General features: G+C 30.6%; 1 protein-coding gene across 1 annotated transcript in view; it reads right to left on the bottom strand.

The window, feature by feature from the left end:
• LOC113388070 (non-lysosomal glucosylceramidase-like) overlaps positions 1-730 on the bottom strand; it is a 19,587-nt gene extending 18,857 nt beyond the window's left edge. The window contains 2 exon segments of the mRNA XM_026625480.1: positions 564-627; positions 724-730. Of these exon segments, the coding sequence (XP_026481265.1) occupies positions 564-627; positions 724-730 (71 nt within the window).
• Between the last annotated feature and the right edge of the window lie 19,615 nt (positions 731-20,345).

Genomic DNA, 20,345 nt, shown 5'->3' with positions numbered 1-20,345 from the left:
ATCGAACATATGACTAGTTTATACTAGTCCACGTCCGTTACTGATCATGCCACGGCTGGCACTCTCTGATAATTATATTTCTAAGAAGTTTTAGAGAGTAGGTATCTACTCTCAAACTACTAGCTATACCCGTCACGCTTTCCGTGATTTAGTTTAAATTCAAAAGTTGAACGAAGATGTGTATTTATTACATTTGGTTTACCGTTAGTACTATCTATTCAACAATTTACTTATTCAACAATTTGTCTACGAATTTAACCTATCAACTTGTTAATCATTCTATCATTTATACCGACTTATCAATTTACCTGTCAACCTATTTACTTATCAACCCGTTTCACATGTCTACTAGTTTACCTGGCAACCTGTTTTATCCGTCCTTTTTATTTGTCTATTACCCAGTTGTCCTGTCTACCATTTTACATATCTTCCAATTTACCTGACCACCAGCTATCCAACAAATTACCTTTTCACCAATTTACTGTGTCTACCAATTTACCTGTCTACCATTTTACTTATCGACCTGTTTATCAATACACCATTTTACCTGTTAACCAATTTACCTGCTTTCCAATTTACTGTCATTTCGTTCTAAATGTTTACCACCTAACCTGTTCAATAATTCACCTGTTGAACAATTTACCTGTTTTAGAATTCGTCTCTTAATTTATCTATCAACCTGTTTATCATCTACATTTATTTTTTTTACACCTACAAATTTACCTGTCATCTCGTTCTACTAGTCTACCATTAACCTTCAACCTAATTATTTGTCTACATATTCGTTTATCTACCAGTTCTCTTCTCCACCATTTTACATATCCTCCAATTTACCTAACACCAGTTTACCTTTATAAATTCTCTAATTCACTTTATTTATTTACGCATTATAAAAAATTAAACCTCAAATTGATTCTATGTTTAATTAGAAACGTATGTATGTGAAAAAGAAAAGTGCTGTTTTATGGTTTTCCCGGCAATTATTTTATTTTTTCTCGCCGTAAGACCCATCCTTGGACTTGAACGAACATTTGAAAAAAAGAATGGCCAAATTGGTCCAGGCGTTTTTGAGTCATGCGCTCACCAACACATTTTGCGATTCATTTTTATATTATAGATTATGTCTGATTTATAATTTGATCGATACAAGTAAAAAACGCCATTTTGCGATAAACATGATCATTAAATACATACGCATTAAGTTATCAGATATTTCATTTTTTTTTTTTTTTTTTTTTTTTTTTTAATTTTTATTTTCAATAGCAATCAGAATACATGACTATTCTATGAGCTATTTGGCTTATGTCATTCACTCACACACATACACACACACTTGCAAACACACATATAAATTTATTGGATCAATATTACAATCATATTTAGAGAATCACTTCAATAAATGATTCAATTATTCTGTTCATATTATCTAAGGTTTCTCCATATTATCTTCGGGCAGCTTCTTCTTCAGTCTTCTTGAAGTTGATGTCTCAAGAAGCTGAGAGACTATATGGTTTGAATGATGTTGTAGTTTTTGAAAATGTTCTATACTGTTGATTTGTATTATTTTGTTTATTAAATCAATATGAAGATCGTCGTGTAAAGTTTTGTTACTAACAAACCACGGAGCATCAGTAATCTGCCTCAACATTTTCGATTGGGCACGTTGCATTAACGCTATGTTGGATTTGCTTGCACAGCTCCACAATTCAATGCCATAAGTCCATATGGGTTTTATTATTGCCTTGTAAATTAGAAGTTTATTGTCAATCGATAAAATTGACTTGCGTCCCAGTAGCCAGTATAGTTCAGCGGTTCTAATTTTTATAGTCTTTAATTTGGCGCGAATATGGTCCTTCCACGTGAGCCTGCGATCTAAATGCATACCTAAGTATTTGACGCATTCGGTGCTTGGAATTGCTTGGCCATAAAAATGTACTCCTGGGCATGTTGTCTTGTTCAGTGTAAATGTTATATGATCAGACTTGCTCTCATTTATTTTTATTCTCCATTTTTTTTTGTCCAATCCTCTATAACATTTAGATGCCTTTGTAAAATTAGCGTAGCCTTAGATGCATCAGCATGTGTCGAAAGAATTGCTATGTCATCAGCAAATGTAGCTGTTGTGGTTGATTGTAAAGTTGGAAAATCACTAGTGAATAGGATATATAAAAATGGCGCCAAAACACTGCCTTGTGGAACTCCTGCCTCAATCTGATGAGATATTGAAGTTTCAGTGTTGACCCGTACTTTGAATTTTCTATTGGCGAGATAAGATTCTAGAATATTATAATAACCACATGGAAGTAGCGATCTAATCTTGGATAAAAGTCCCTTGTGCCACACCTTATCGAAAGCCTGGCTCACATCTAGAAAGACTGCAGAACAGAATTGTTTGGCCTCGAAGGTATTGTTGATGACTCTTACGATTCTGTGGCACTGTTGAATTGTAGAGTGTTGACTCCGAAAGCCAAATTGATGTTCTGGAAATATATTCGCGCTAGTTAAGATATGTTGAAGCAGGAGTTTTTCGAGCACTTTTGAAACAATTGGTAGAAGGCTGATTGGTCTATATGAGGTAACCATATTAGGATCTTTTCCGCTTTTATGGACCATTTTTACTACAGATGTTTTGTAGAGAGTTGGCCAATAATTTAATCTAATTATTGAGTTGAATATATACGTTAGAAGGATGAATCCCTTCTTTGGCAGTTCTTTCAACATTTTTGCCGTCACTAAATCGCAACCTGGAGATTTATTATTTTTCAGTTTACTTATCTCTTCAATTATAATCTTTAATGAAAAGAACTTTATGCTATTCATTGAGTTGTGAGAAGGAATCATATTTGAGCTAAGGCCCGCTGCGTTAGAGTAATCTGGGTTTGGTTTGAAAACTGTACTTAAATAATGAGCAAATAAATTAGCTTTTTCTGCATCACTCCTAGCCCAAGATAGATGATTGCTATCATCCCATCTAACAGGCGGATTTTGAATACGTGGTTTTAATTTGTTTTTAATTGGTTTCCAGATTGAGTTATCAAATCTATTTAGGTTTGATACGTAATTGTTGAAGTTTTGGTTAGAAATTTCTTTCAATCTGGATTTTAGTTTATTGCTTAAGTTATTGTATGTGTTCTTATCCGAAGGAAAGTGAGTTGACTGCCATTTGCGTCTTGCTTTCCTTTTCTCTGAGATTAAATTTTTAATTTCAAAAGATAGAGGTTGATCGTGTTGAACTGTTGTTTCTGGAGTAGCAGTTAAAGCAGCATCATGAAGTGTTTTATTAAATTTGTCAATAGCAGAGTCAACTTCCGATGAGTTCTTAAGACTAATTTTGAGATCAGTAAAATTTTGATAATAAGTATACATTTTATTTACGTATCTTTGGGTTCCAACAATTTGCATTAAGTCACGATGTCACATGGACCACTAGATAATTTTTACTTTGTGGTATAAAAACCACCTCTTTTTTGCTTCTGTTTTCAGGTTTTCCATTTCTAGGCTTTGCTTTTTATTTTCCTGCATTATCTTTTCTTTCGTATGTCGTTTTTGAGTTCTGTATTTTGATTAATGACATCACTTTCTTACAATATGATTCTGATTTCTATATTGACATGTAGATAAACATGACTTAATTGAGTTAAGAGTACGTCCGAAGTTGTCCTCAGAATTGATTTTCATTCTTCGAGTAAATTTTTGACCGGAGGTCGCTCTATAAGTATCCATGTGTGTACGCTTTTGCATATTAGATAAAACGCGAATGTACGAACGCGTACGAAGGCGCGCGATAGTAGAGGAGATCTTATTAAATTGCCCGGGACACTGTATGCATGTAGGCACCACCTCACCATCACGATACCCTCACCATCACCCCACCCAGACTTCGAGGCCTCGGTTCCTTCTAAGCTACGGTAACCGGGGAGATAGAGTCGCGCCGCCACATATGAACTTAAAGCTCCTCATATGATTTACTTCAAATTACTGTCAAATTACTTTGGTTAATGCTATAAGAATAAATGACAAATCGGCTGTCAAGTGCTTTCGTCTTGAGGAAAATGAGGCATTTCATTTAACCATTGACAAAATGATGTCAATTTTCATCACTTTAATTCAAAATACAAAGATTTTTCCATTAATGTTTTTTTAATAATGCCAAATTTTATATAGATTTTGTATATGTTGCGAGGAAAGAGTTGGTGTTTCATAGTGTTTCAAAATTATCATGGACTTTGACGATTTTTTGTGTCTCAAAATCCACACAAATCTCTGTCATTCTGCGGTCTATTCTTTATCATGAAAAACGGTATACCAAATTGATTTGCTATTTTTCTATTTCCATAGTTTTCTCAAAAATAGTCTTAGGAATAGGATAAGTCGTGGTCTCAATTTGACTTTCAGCAATTATTGTATGAAAACCAAACCAACTACATTGCATTGCATAACACATACAAACAACCAATTATCGAACTATGTTCCAACTATTGTACTATGCTAGTAAAATTCCAAGCTAATTCATCATTGTAAAAATATGTTTTCAAAACATATCGAACAAACAACTATCTGGCTATGTTCAATAAGACTCCCAGTTAAGTCATCATTGCACAAATAAGTATTTTGCTGTTTTTCAAAAATTACTCTATAGCTTGCGTAAAAAGTGACAGCCATCGGGCAAACAGATACAATGTATTATTTTTAATTTCAAATGAATTTTACGAATCAACAGCTACATTATTCAAGCAATGCAAAATATAAATTTTACAGAGATAACAATGTATACAACCTTGATCTAGTATTTCGTCAGAAATAGTTATCATAATAGTCAGAATAAGTACTTATTTAACATATGTAAAAAAGCTTTGCTCTTAACTTACTTTTCATTCACTATTTTTTATTATTTACACCTTTACCAAGGCGAAGGTTCAGTTGGTCCTTTTTACCCCACTCACGTGTAAGTTTTATAAAGGCTATATTAAAGGAACTGTAGAATCTAACTTTAAATTAACAACACAAGTTATAAAACTAGTGGCATCGTGCCTTAAGGCAAATTGCTGAAACTTCCCGTACCAATTTTTTTTTTTTTTAAAGATTTTTAGAACATTTTTGAAAAAAATTTACTCTAAGAAATTAGATTTTTGAGAAACTATAAATTTTTGACAAAAATTTACTTTTTTTGAAAAAAAGAATTCTTGAAGAAAAGTGTAGTTTTGAAATATTTTGAAATTCTGAACTCTTTTTCAAAGCAATCATACTGCCTTAACTGCATAGAGACGAAATATCTAAGCGCGTAAGCGCCGTGCCGCCGTCTAACGGATAAGCATTGGTACGGAACCCATAGGAATGTAAACAAAATTTATACTTATTGTTAAAATGTCTATAAAATATCTGATAATTTTATGTGCATATGTCTAATGATCATTTTTGACCGCCAGAAGGCATTTTTTTTACTTTTTTTACTAGATCTCCAAAACCGATAGGCCTGCCTCATGAAAATTTGATCAGTTCCTCATCATGTTAATACAAGTAAAATGTTTTTTTTGAATTATTCAAATCGGACACTTCGTTCTCTTAAAAACTGAGTTACCGTTTTTGGCACTTTTTTCCCCATATTTTTGGAACGGCTAGACCTGCCTTTGCCAAAAACTAATCAGCACGTTTCCTTATCAATACGAATCGAATGTTTTTTGAATTATTCAAATCGCTTCATCCGTGTTCACGAAATCGTCGACCAAAATTTGTATCCGCACACACACACATATACATTCATTTTTTCTAAGGTATGCCAAAATATTCAGAAACCTCTGAAAAGTAAAGATATATAAAAATTTTGATTTTCGATTTTTTTGCGATTACTATAACTTACCCTACGGGAAGTTAATAATTAAATAACGTATACTTAAAAATTATATTGAGCTCTCGTGAAAAAACTAGCAACAAATAAAAGTACTTTTGTTATGGATATTTGAACATTGACGTTAATCTTCCGATAGCAACGACGTAAGATGGCGGTGGCTGGTAATACTGGTATCTTTTCCCCTTTACTTTCAAATATTGTTGTTAAAAGATTCCTAACTTTACTTGTTTTTGAGATATAAGTGATAGACCTTTTTACCCGCAGACCTTTAAGCCCCGCTCCGTTCTTATCAATATTATTAAAATAACACATCATTGTCTATGTAAATATGATCAATTCTTTTATTTGATATTGTTTGGTACACGTGACGTAAGAAACAAATGCGGTTACATCTACTCCTGAAGCACACAACTCCTTTGTTACTCGCAAATACTGACGGCAAAGAAGAGAATAAAGCAAGGAGACTGGAATAAAGAGGGCATGCAAATGTGTCTTCGTTCTAAGAACGACGTAGATACTAACACAAAACGAGGACATTGTATGAAAAACATATGTGTGATTGGAAAATTCTGTTCGAGTCACCAACGAAATTACTTTTAGATCATATGGTCATTTCTCTAGATAGAAGATATTAATCTTAAAGGAGTGATTTAAAATTGGTAGTGAAGGTTTTCGTATAATCGCATATACTTATATTTTTAATAAGGATTTACGAATATGTAATCAGAAAAGGACCTTTTGGAATAATGGGCATAAAGTTTTATTTCACATTATATCAGAAAAAAAAATAGTAATTCACCAGTTAATTTATACTTAAGAATAAACTTATGTAAAGCTTTTTATATTTTCAACTTTGGGAAATGTTGGAAAGACAAGGACTATGAAGTAGACTGTCAAGCAAAACACAGTACAACGTAAATATTATTTAGGATTTGTAACTTATTTAACTATATGTAAGCTATTTTGATTTGTCATTATATATTATGTAGTTAATAATAATAATAATTATAATGGGTGCTTTGACCCGCGGCAGGTCTGTGAGTTGAGTTAAACTCCGACTCGAATCAGGAAAGAATAGTGTGAGAGATTTTCCATTGCCATTTCACACCGCAGTGCCCAAAATCGATGTATCTCGATGAGGACTATCGTTTGTCAGTTTTGTGCGACAATCTGCCAAGCCGTTTCTTTGTTATTTGAAAAAGTGTCAAAGTGCGTTTCGTCCACATTTAAGCCACATTTAAACTACCGAATCGATTTTGAAAAATCAAATACTGTTCAAAAGATATTAGTTGGGAATGATACTGATTAGTTTTAGGTGAAAATCTACCGAGCCGTTTTCTTGTAATTAACTGTTGAAAAAAGTTGATTTTTATGGAACTTTTTTGGCGATATATATCATGATCTCCTTATAGAACTTACTGAAATATTACGGTCTTACAACATGTAGTTTAATTTTAAAAATTTATCAAAGTTTTGGAAAATAAGAAGTTTTTTTGACGTGTGTTAAATATAAAATTGGACGATTTACTTGGTATAACGATAGAGTACTTGATCTTAATGGACATATTAAACCATTAAAGTCTTACGGAAACTGGTTCAATTATAAAAATTATTGATTTTTTAAAAATTTGCTCTTTGAAAATATTCCGAGATAACGTGTTCGTTCGTTTTTATACTTTAATCACTCACAAATTAATTTATTTTTTATTGATTAGGTCGATTATTTACACACATCGGGACGTTCATGTAACTTGCTTCATTTTTTATCTATGTTTCAAATGCATCATGCATCTATTTAATAAATATCTATTTGAAGGATATTGTTTTTTTTCTCAATACTTCATAGATTTGCATAAATATCAACCAAACAATTATGATTTTGTATCAAAAAATTATTTTATAAATATTATTCTGTTTGTCAAGGTTTCAAAACTTGATTTCTATTGATTTATAAGAAAGAACACTATAGGATACGATTTTACATACAGGTAAATCCATATAATGTTACACAGTATGTAGAGTCTTTTCGGTTATGTAATGCTAATAGTAATAATAATATGTAAGCGTAAAAATTGCTTTATCTAAATATTTTATATACATTGCGTAGCTTGGAAAATTGAAAATCATAATATTATTATTATTTATTGAATTACATGAAAAGTTGAAAGCAGGCTGTGTGAGAATCGATTAACAATTTAAAAACTGTAGTATGAGTTACTAACCAAGTATAACTAAATATTTGTTATTAATTTGAAAAAAATATCTGCTAAATCCTACAGTGGCCATATTACATTAATTATTTTTCGAATATGTTTGACTTATATATTATTTTGAGACAACGCAATTTAATCAACCGTATCATTGGAGGCAGTGAAGAATACAGCTTGGATTAGACTGATATTATATATTTTTTCTTGAAAATTTATCGTATGAATTTTCTTTGTATGGCGCCTTATTTTTATTCAATTTCATAACCTGTCAGTAATGCTACAGAGATTGTTTTCTTAAATATCAATAAGGTTTAAAATTTGTTATTTATACTTTTAATATATTCATATATTAAAGTGATAAATTCTGTTTCCTACTTAGAGTTTGTTTATCAATCATATTAGGCATATATGTGCTCTTAGTGCGTACCCCACCTTCATAATAACTCGTACGGCAGCCAAATAAAGACGCGAGTGAAATCTTAGGCGTAGCCAAGAGCTATTCCTACCCCAGTTTCTTTGTTCCACCCTACAACCCTAATAATCTACATTTTAATTTGACGCGAAAACGCTTTGGATGTGTATTGAATGCTTACTCCGCATATGCTATCTATATAATTATACATTAAAAAGGACCTGTTTTTTTGAAGGCTTATTATTCGTCAGTTGAAAGCGCCGGATTTGGCCCACCCATTCGTATATCATTGTTTGATAGACTTTAGGAATAACAAAAGAGAAAATTGGTTGTTATTTCCAGGAGTAATGATTTGCTCATAGATAAGGTTTAGGCTAATTTCTGAACATTTCTAAATAATTAATTTTATTTTTGGTAGTATGTTATCCTGATATAAAGATCGTAATAGTCACACAAATATGTTTATTTATCAATCAAAACTGTTTCATAATTTACAATATTACTAATATTAGAAATGATCATTATTTTGTTATATTTATCAATTACGAAAAATATATGCAAAAATTTAAAAGCTAATTGCTACTCATGACGGAATGGTATGGTAGAGCTGAGCCTAAAGGTCCGCGGGTAAAAAGGTCCAACACCAATATCTCAAGAACAAGTAAAGTTAAGAATTTCTTATCAACAATATTTAAAAGTAAAGAGCAAAAGATGTGGAACTAGCCATTGCCTTAAATCAAGCAATAAAGATAAACTGCTCTGTTCAAAAATCTATTTTTTGGTAGTGAACACTCTAGTTTAGTTTACGAGACCATAATATAATTTTTAAGTATGCATAATCTAATTGTTTCGTAAGATGTATTGTTAATTTTAAGTTATATTCGAAAGCTTTTTTATAACCTCTAAAATTGCTTACATGAAGGTGGGGTAAAGAGGCCCAACTAAAACTTTACCCTGACAATGTAAACAATAAAAAATAATAAATAAAAGTGTAAATTTAGTTAAGAACAAACATTTTTACAAAAAATAAATTAAATTAATAGTTATTTTAACTCTGCTGATGAATATTGCTGACAAAATACTAGATCAAGGTTATACACGTGCCATTTTTGTCAAAAATGTGCTCACGAAATTTATATTGTGCATTGGTTGAATATTCTATATGTTATATAGTAAAATTCCTTCAAAATTAAAAATAAAACATTGGATCTGTTTGTCCATTGGCTGTCCCATTTTATCTCGCCTATGGGGTAAAACGGGACAAATTACCATTTTTAGTAAAACGGTAAACAAATACATTTCTATAATTAGGAATTAACTGGGAATTTTCCTGAACATAGTTTGATAGTTTGATGTTTGCTCGATGAGCGTTAGGTATTATGATGTAGTTCATTTGGTTTCGAAAATATAATTACTATAAGTCAAAACATAAAACCAAAATCGAAATAAAACTGAAATATCTCTTTAATAGTCCTTTAAAGTCCCTCTCATTAATAATATTAATAATTTAATACTCTGCAAAATGTACTGCCTAAAATTTAAGTTTTGTTAAGCCCAATCTGCATAAACTATTACTGTATATGCTATAAAATGCATAATTAGAATTATTTTCAGTTTTGTAACATCTGTAACAGATGTATACCTTTTGAAACGCTCATGAGATCAAATATAAGTATCCTACGATAACATGTTACATAACACCTCTCATGAGATCAATACGGGACATTTAGAACATTAACAACACCTTTTTCCATCTCCGATATGATAATATCGAGAGTGTATGTCATTACATATATTTTAATATTTATTCGTTTCCATTCTGTATGCGAAATGAAAATGCGAAAAATTCAATTTTCAAATTGAACATCGCTTGTGCTGCATATGACCGGAACGGCCATCTTCTGCGCACATTTTCATTTCAGCGTCCCTCTAATCATACACGGGCACATGTAAACACATTTAGCTATGCATATGTGATATTGGTCTTTAGAGCCGGATCTCACAAGTTTCCATGGAAACCTGACTCTTTCCTCGCACACATTCTTATTTTCCATATGTGCCCGGCATATTCAGATATCACGGGGCGACAGCATACTTTGCGAGTATAATGTGTTAGACACCTTGGTCTTCTATATTTTCAAGAAAACGTATAGGACGAACCGACCTATAGGTATATTTTATATGCTTTACATACATGCATATATTACTGACGTACTTTGTTGAATTTTGTAGCCTGTTCCCTTTCTCTTACGTTAGCTGAAGGCTCCCTTAAAGTAAATGCGTCTTCGAGCCGCGTATGCGGAACGGCGCTTAAACTGTTATTATATTCATCTCAATGTGTTTTTCTTTTTAGGGATGCTTTTATGTATTTGACTATATAATGGAAATAGACTTAACTCTTGAATGGCTATAAATAAACCGGTATGTGAATTTTAACTTCTATTGAAAAAACTAATCGAGATAATTATCATGCATTTTTAAACTGTGTGAAAAGATTATATTAAAGCATTTATAGTTTTATAGAAAATATTTATAGATATTGCATTTTCCCTGAGCTTTGATTGAGCTTTTATATTCAATAACAACTATTGCACCTTAAAGCAATCCCATAAACTAGCTTCGTTTCGAATATAACTTCTGCTTACGAAAGCTAAAATTCGAAAGTTTTAGACAAAATAACCAAAGAATAAAACAGTATATACCATATATTCTGACGATTAACATTTGCAAATAATTTTCATTGAATATATTTCATGAAATATATATTTTAATTACCTATTATTAACAATTTTAAATGGCTTTATCGCTTAAGATTCGTTTTCACTTTTTACTTTAATGACCTTATTACTTAATTCCATTCTTAATACACTTCTCCAAAATTTATTCATGCCCTCTACTAATAAAATGATTATTTTGACTGATTATTAATTCTGCAATTAAATGTATTTGCATGATTTTGTGATTTTTTGTTTTCCTAAGTATAAATAATATTTTCATGTTTCATTAACTGATTAAAAAATATTCTCAGGTCAACCTTATTTTTTCGTTTTTGTTATTTAATAACAATCAAAACATTAGTTAAATTCCATGAATTGGTTTGATTGACAATCATGAAATATAATTATAGGTAGTAGTTGCCCCAGTGGGTATGTACTATTAGATGCAATTTAACTGGATCAAGTTAATTGGCCATATTTTTTATTTTTCTCGATTCTGGTGCACGGAGCAGGAGAACACGAGTGAATTAGAGTGATTTTCTAATATTTGATGATGATTAGTCAATCTTGTTTTTAAGAAGTCTTTAATATATTGCAGCTTCAGATCATTATGCAGAGTTTTATTGCTCGCGAACCAGGTGCACTTGTCATAATTCTAAGTAGTTGTGTCAAATAGGCCATATCGAAGTAATTAATCCAATTGTTAAAGCATATTTTAAAAACCTTTAAATTTTAGCGATTTATTCTTTCTATTCGAAGCGGTGTCCGACGAGTGGCAATTTACGTTTTAGGAAAAGAAATAATATACAAAGGTGAATACAGAATAAAGAATCTGGTGAATACAGTGGTTGTCAAATGACATTTTACGCGCTTTTGGTCGAAAAGCATTTATTAAATGAACGGTGCCTTATCATGGTGCGAGATCCATTGTTTTTTTCACAAATCGGGACGTTTTTTATGCACAATCTCTCTGAAATTCCGCACAACCCCCAAATATCCTTTAGTTTCCGTAGAACTATCTGTAACGATTTCTGAGTGCACAACATCAACATAATCCGACAAAATCAGCAGCATGTCTTCAAATTATGACTGGGTTCATTTACCCATATTTAATGACGCGCTTAGATCCAAATTTCTTGCCCAAGCATATTTTCAGCCACCTTCTTTCGGTGAAGTTTTTGAAGAAAGTTCAACTCTCGTGGAATGTGTCGAACAGTGTCCCATTCCCAATTTGATGGTGTAGTTGATTCGATAGATACGATTAATTGAACTAACTCACTAGAGCCTAAATGTTGGTTTTCCAGTACCATTTAGTTGACTTTGGTGACGGTTTCATCCATTCAAGACTTTTATTGACGACTTTGCTTCACCAATAGTCCAGGGTTTTTGACAAATCGCACTTGCCAGAGGCTTTATATGTCGTTTTTAAAGACTCGGCACAAAAAATTTAAGACAAGGACTATATTCAATATTTTGTCCATTGTAAAAATCGTCAAACACGCCTGTAGTAACTGACATAATTGAATGCAAATAACAAAAAAATTGACAGATGACGATCAAACGTTGCACTAATGTGGAGGACGTAGCTCATGGGTAGCATGTCCGACTCACATGCCGGAAATCGTTGATTCGATTCCAGGCACTTCCTAATAAAATAATGAATTATAATAACGAATTTGTATATGATAATATAGAATTGTAATTGAATAAGTTAGTATGTATGAAAAAAAACAGCATCAAGCTAAAAAATTCGTCATAATTAGAAGAAGACGCAATAGCATTAGTAGAAAAATGATGGATTTAGAAGAAAGAAGAATGAGTAAAAATTAAGATAATGTAAAAAGAATTAATAGAAGAAGTATTTTAATTAAATAATGTCTTGAGTTAGAATTTGAAATATTATAGAATTTGAAATGAAATAGAATTAGAAAATAATGTTGAATAAATAAAGAAATGTTTTGGGTGGCTAAATGCTCCATGTAAGCGAGGCTAATAATATTAGGGGCAGTTGTGCCATAGTTGTTCTAACATTTCAGCGCAATAGGCACGGCAACCTATTTTTAAATGAGCAATTACCGGCATTTTTGTGAAATGAATATTTATCAATTATTCTAATATTATCTAGCGTTGAGTGAATAATATATCAGAACTTCATCAGTAATCCAATGAGCTGTTGTGATGATACATTTCAACTACGTGGCAATGGAGGCAACCCGTATGTAGTCCTATCTATATTTGATATATATTATTAAAATTTCTATAAGTTATGATATTACTTATTAATGCATCAATGCTAGTAATTACTTAGATTTTTTTGATTTTTGATTTTTGGAATTATCTGCACCAATTCCTTCAAGTAAAAAATAGCACTTATTAACATTTTTGCATGACTATTTTTTTATGATTTGAATTCGGAATCTTTGTGATTACAATGCTTTGCCTCCAATTTTTGAAAATGAGTTTAAAATATTTTTAATAGTTAATCTCGCCCATTACTAATAGCAACAATTTTTATATGTTTTCATGACATTATAATATACAATCATCCGAATGAAATTATATGATTTTAATTATTTTATTTTTATGCGATTTTGAACGCGATAGAAGCTATTACTATTATTCTACTAATACCACCGTCCAGTTGCGTTATTATAATATCCTTTAATCACCTTCAATAATAGAAATGACGTTATATAACTCATGTAAAATATAAACATGAATTTCTGCGATATCTGCTGCACAAGAAAGCGCATTATTTCATTTTTACGCCTCCTTTTACTTTTATTCTCGACTATCACCTTAAGCATGCCGATGTAGCGATTCTCTCTTGTTTAAAAATGCTTGAAACCGAGTTTAAAATTATTACGTTACATGTCACAAACCTCAGTGAATGTGCTCATGTTGTTGAGCTCTTGGGATTTGCGCCAATTTTTTTCATTCGCCGCGAGCTTTGCTGAAAAACGCACTGAGATATTATGAAAGCGCGAAAGAAATTTTACATTGATTTCGAGTTGAATATTTATTAGGATTTAGAAGAAATATTGGTGGTAGTAATTTTCTTTTCACATATATGTTATGTATGTAATTATACCAAAATAAAATGACTTTCAAAATAATAATTATTTATTTAAATCAGTTTAAAAGTAATTTCATGACTTTGAAAGTATATATTATAGGTATATATAATCAATCGCTAGTTTGCATATTTCTGTAAAATCAACTCAGTATTGGGTGGGGCGAGGCACAAAGGTCCAATTAGACTTTGGGTAATTATATTGTGAAAACCAAACCAAATATTTCACAACAAATAACACATATTAAACAAAAAATGATCAGACTATGTTCAGTAAAACACCTAATTCATCATTGCAGAAATTTGTTTTTTTTTGCTGTTTTCCAAAATTAGTCATCAAAATGTTTACCCCGTAGGCGGGTTTAAATGGGACAGCCAAGCGGCAACCAGGTCCAATGTCTTATTTTTAATTTCAAAGGTATTTTACGAATTAGCTACATTAATCAACCATTGCAAATTATAAATTTTATGGATACATTTTTTACAAAGTATATAACTTTGATCTGGTATTTCATCAAAAAAAATCATAAGCGGAGATGGAATAACTTTTCATTAAGTGGTAGAATTGCTTTTATTAATTTAATTTACATTTTTATTTACTATTTTTTATTATTTACGCCTTTGTCAGAGTAAAGGCCCAGATGATCCTTTTTATCACACCGGTTATATAAAAAATGGTTGAATCTAACTTGAAAATAACAATTTATCTGAAAGTTATCACCAGAAAATATTATTATTATTATTAAAACTACTACGATTTATGTGAAAAAATGAAACTACGATTTACACGAAAAAATATTTTCGTGTTAGTTTACACATATTCTTAATGAGATTCTTAAATGCAGAAGGTCGACAAAATATTTCGAATATTTGGCTAAATGTTTAAAATAAATTTAGCCAGAATAAATGCACTCGTAAAAACATGTTTGAATATAATCTTTTGCAAATAAAACATTAGCACGGATTTTCGTTTTTAGACTTGAAACATAAATTAATATATAAATTGCAGTTCTGAATTTGACATGAAGTGAGATAGGCATATTTTACAATTCATAATTAAAACAGTTGATTAAAATAAATAAAGAAAAGTAGTACTAAGTTGATAAATTAGTTAAAATTTTATGATCTGAAGATTTGTTCTTAAATGTATATATGCATATATTGGTAAATTTCTATGTTATTACACAATTAGTTTCTTCGCAATATAAAAGTTTTACGGCTTATTTATATATCTCAATTATTCTTAATTTTCAAGTTTTTGATGGAATTATTCATTATCTAAAGAATCTGAGGAGAATAAATTCTTTTAACTATTTTTTATTTATTTTCAAAATTACTTTCAACACCTATATATTTTGTCAAATGGTGGTATGACTTATTTATTTGTAGTAATATTTTAATGTTCAATAATTTTTCCTTTGTTGTTTATAAATTATATCAATAATGCATAACACGCATATATTTCACCAAAAGGTAATTTCACTTATTTACTTGTAGTTTGATAATTTTAATGTTTAATAGTTTTTCTTAATTTTTTATAACAAGGAAAATAATGACAAAAGACAGATATACTTCTTGAGTAACAGGTCAATAAGTTTATTGATGTTTCATGAAAAATGTCTTTTCGAAAAATATGCATGCGATAGATTTGTTTATTTAAACAAACTTATATAGTAACTTAATTCATATTGATAATATATGCATATGAATAATTATAATTAAATATAAAAGTGCATGGCATTATTAAGACACATCGGTGGTACTTTCTCTACCCTAATTTAAAATTTTCAAAAGTTATTTTGAGTTTTTTAATATTTTTCAAAAAAATACTTTTTTTGTAAATCTGAAATATTTTGAACTTTTTGAAACCTATTTAATTCTGATAATTCATACTGTCGAAAAGTTTGAGGATATTAAATATTAAACAATATAAGTTTTGGTACGGTACCCAAAAAATGGTAAAAAATGTATTCATGATTGAAGTCTCTATAAAATTACAAATAATTTAATTAAAAAACTGAAATTTTTATTTGAAGATATTTAAATACCTAATAATGTGCATATGTCCAATGATAATATGTAAACGCCAAATTTTAAATTTAAAATTTCTTTTTGGATCTTTAAATCGGCTCGAAAATTTAGTCACTTGTTCACGCCATCATACTAGTGATTTTTTTTTTAATCCATTCGAAACGGAAGCTCTATTCTCTTAAAAACTGAGCACCGACTGAATTGCGGGGCAAATAACTGGACCTGCCTTAGCCAAAACATTCACATTTCCATTTTTTCTAAAGTATACCAAAATATTTAGAAACTTTTGAAACGTAAAAATATGCAAAGAAATTATTTTAGATATTTTGCGATTACTATAACTTGCTCTACGGGGAAAAGGTTTTAAGGGGCATAACTAGTGTAACCGCCTAAAAAAAATTTTTGGGAATTTATAATAAAAAAAATACTTTATCAATAATTTCAAAATTTTAAGAACATGTTGTAAGAATACATAGTAAATTTTTGAAGAAAAAAATTAAATATTTTTTAAGTTACCGTCGATCTCCAACGGCGCGAAAAAAAAGGCCCTTCACTGCTGCAGTGATTCCGGCCTTCTACGTGGATGAAATAAAAAAAAATTCTCGATACTAGATAATATTGTTTGTTCAATGAACTACGATGGAAAAAAAATCAAAAATTGACAAAATGGTGGCGTTTTAAGAAAAAGTCGAATTTTACCCAAAATTTTGGTCGTTTTTGGACTGCTAAAATTCCATTTTTGATCCGATCAAAAAATCGATAGTTCATTTTACGGAGAACTATATATAGAAAATGTAAAAAAAAATTTGATAGTGATCGGAACATTTGTTTTTGAGTAATCGCTGCAGCAAATTCTCTTTTATATGGATGTAACTCAAAAACTATTTGAGATATCGATTTGAAATTTTAATATGTTATTTTTGAAGTGTAATCTACAGAAATATGAAACTACTGTTTTGAGGTGTAATCTACCGAAATATGAAAAAAAAACAAAAATCGATTTTTTCGAATTTTCACACTAGTTGTACCCCTTAAATAAATATCGTTGGGTATTTGAGGAACTGAAATAATTTTTTTTACCATCTATCAAATGACACAGCAAGACTTGTAATGTAATCAAACAATTTTTTAGTAGAAGCGTCTTCGTTTCTGATTCTGTGGGTTTTTCTCTAACAGTTTGGAAACAGTTTGTCCCGCGGATCCCTGGGTGCTCCACCGGCTATATGGAAATTGCGAAGTGCTCGCGTTAAAATATCTGCACACACGCAAACGCACACTTCCGTGTGTGTTCACATATTATTATTCCCGTCACATGAGGAAATAGCGCGATTGATTTTTTTCTCGCGAACGTATCTCAAGGATGAAGTTGTTAAAAAATAATTTCGATATTTTATTTACTTTTTAAAGAAAGCTTAAATGTAAATACATGCGAATGTTTGCCAGAGCAGAATTAAAATCGAAGCATTTTCACGATATATTGAATTGTGCAAATATTTCGGAATTATGGTTTATTTAGGTTTCATGTGAAATCTTTAAAAGTTTGATGATACAAATATATTACGATGAGTTCTTCTTAAACTGAATTTACCTTAAAGACTTCAATTGCGAGAATATTATTTGCGTAAAGGATTTGATATTGATGAAGTTCTAAATAAATGATTTTCAATAAGCAGAATAAACTTTGGAATATATTTATATAACTCGATAACTAGCATGTTTTCATTTAACATAGTTTTTAACTAGTTTAATACTTTTAGTTGGTTATCTAGGAATTAACGACCATTGAATGCTACCTCTTCGACAAAATAGCTTTTTTACTGTATATCCTTACAAAAAAATCCGCTAAGACTTGTAGCAAATTCGTTTATCTTACTGGAACCCATTATTGCAATTGTAGGTAAAACTAGCTGCAAGTGGAATTCTGTCTTAAGGCAATTAAGGCATCGTGTCTTAAGGCACATTGCTGGAACTTCCCGTACCAAAAATTATTTTTTTTTTTAAAAAACGATTAACATTTTTGAAAAAAATTTACTTCGAAAAAATAAGATTTTTTACAAACAATTAGACAAAAAATTACTTTTTCTTGAAAAAAAAATTTGTTTTTTTTTAATTTTTTTTTTTTTTTTTTTTTTAAATGTTTTCTTTATTTTGACATATTTTGAGAGATCTAAACTTTTTTTCAAAGCAATCGTACTGCTTTAACTGCATAAAGACGAAATATCAAACCGCGTAAGCGCCGCGTCGACGTCTAACGCGTAAACATTGGTACGGAACCCATAGGAATGTAAACCAAAATTATACTTATTGTTAAAATCTCTATAAAATATCTGATAATTTGATGTGCATATGTCTAATGATCATTTTTGACCGCCAAATGGCATTTTTTTTTACTTTTTTCATTAGATCTCCGAAACCGCTAGATGCCTTTATGAAAATTTGATCGGTTCTTCACCTTGTCAATACAAGTAAAACGTTTTTTGAATTATTAAAATCGGACGCTCCGTTCTCTTAAAAACTGAGTTACCGTTTTCGGCACTTTTTGCCCCGTATCTTTGGAACGGCTAGACCTGACTTCGCCAAAACTAATCAGCACGTCTCCTTATCAGTACGAATCGAATGTTTTTTGAATTATTCAAGTCGGTTGATCGGTGTTCCCGAAATCGTCGACGAAAATTTGTATCCGCACATACATACACACACGCACATACACACACACACACACACACACATACATCCATTTTTTCTAAGGTATGCCAAAATATTCAGAAACCTTTGAAACGTCGAGAAATGCAAAAATTTTCATTTTCGATTTTTTTGCGATTACTATAACTTGCCCTACGGGAAGTTAATTATTATCATTAATTAATTATCAAACTAGTGGTGTATGGCATCGTGCCTTAAGGCAAATTGCTGGAACTTTCCGTACCAGAATTACATATTCGAGGGAAAAAATCAGTAATCAATAAAAAATGATCAACGATTTACCACAATTGTTTTATATATTTTCAAATAGATAATTTTATTTTCTTGAATCTTTATCTTTCATAAAATATACAGTGAGAATCTTATCGCTCAAAGCACTTGAGAAAGTTTACATTAGCAGGAGGTGGATGAATAAATCCATCTGAGGATATATTTTTTACAATTAGTATACGCATTTTAAATATATGCATTTTGAAACTGCATTGCAAATTTAAAATTCATATTTGAAGTATAAAACTAATATTTTTGAAAATTTTAACTATATTTTTGAAAATTTAGAATTTTTATTCGGAAAATTTTGAAATTTGCTTGAACCGTACAAGTAAACTTTAAAAATTAAAAATCTTGGTGCGGAACTGAACAAAGTTGTAACAAAAAAATTAGCACTCATTTTTAAAAACTTGTAAACAAAAGTCTGATAATTTGATGTGCATATGTCTAATGATTATTTTTGACCAACAAATATCATTTTTTTTTACTTTTTTCTCTGTATCTTAGAAACCGCTAGACCTGCCATTATATCGTCATTACAAGTAAAATGCCTTCATTTCAAATCGAGTACTCCGTTCTCTCAAAAACTGAATTACCGTTTTTGGCACTTTTTGCCTCCTCCGAAACCTTTCTTCATCAAAAACTGATCAGCACATCTTCATGTCAATAGGAATCGAATGTTTTTTAAACCATTCAAATCGGTTAATTTGTGCGCTTAAAATCGTGGACGAAAAATTGTCTACTTACTACACTCACTACACACACACACATACATCCATTTTTTCTGAGGTATGCCAAAATGTTCAAAACCTTTGAAACGTAAAGATATGCAAACATTTTCATCTTCGATTTTTTCCGATTATTATAACTTGCCCTATGGGAAGTTAATTAGTATCTATTTGAAGCAATTCTATCCTAGCATGTGTACATATGCATATACAGAAATTATTTGAGATAATTATTCGGCGCTGTTATATAAAATTATTTCAAAATTCTATTTTTTAGGTGGCTTCATCGAGGTTCTATGTTCGTGTTTTCGACAAATCAAATCGCAAGCCTTTTAAACGCTGCTGGATATTAC

This window comes from Ctenocephalides felis, unplaced genomic scaffold (genome assembly GCF_003426905.1).
Source record: "Ctenocephalides felis isolate EL2017-DRISC unplaced genomic scaffold, ASM342690v1 CF-g0.4_SCAFFOLD_03572, whole genome shotgun sequence".
In the NCBI taxonomy this organism is placed as follows: domain Eukaryota; kingdom Metazoa; phylum Arthropoda; class Insecta; order Siphonaptera; family Pulicidae; genus Ctenocephalides; species Ctenocephalides felis.
This window is presented reverse-complemented; position numbering and strand designations above follow the sequence as displayed.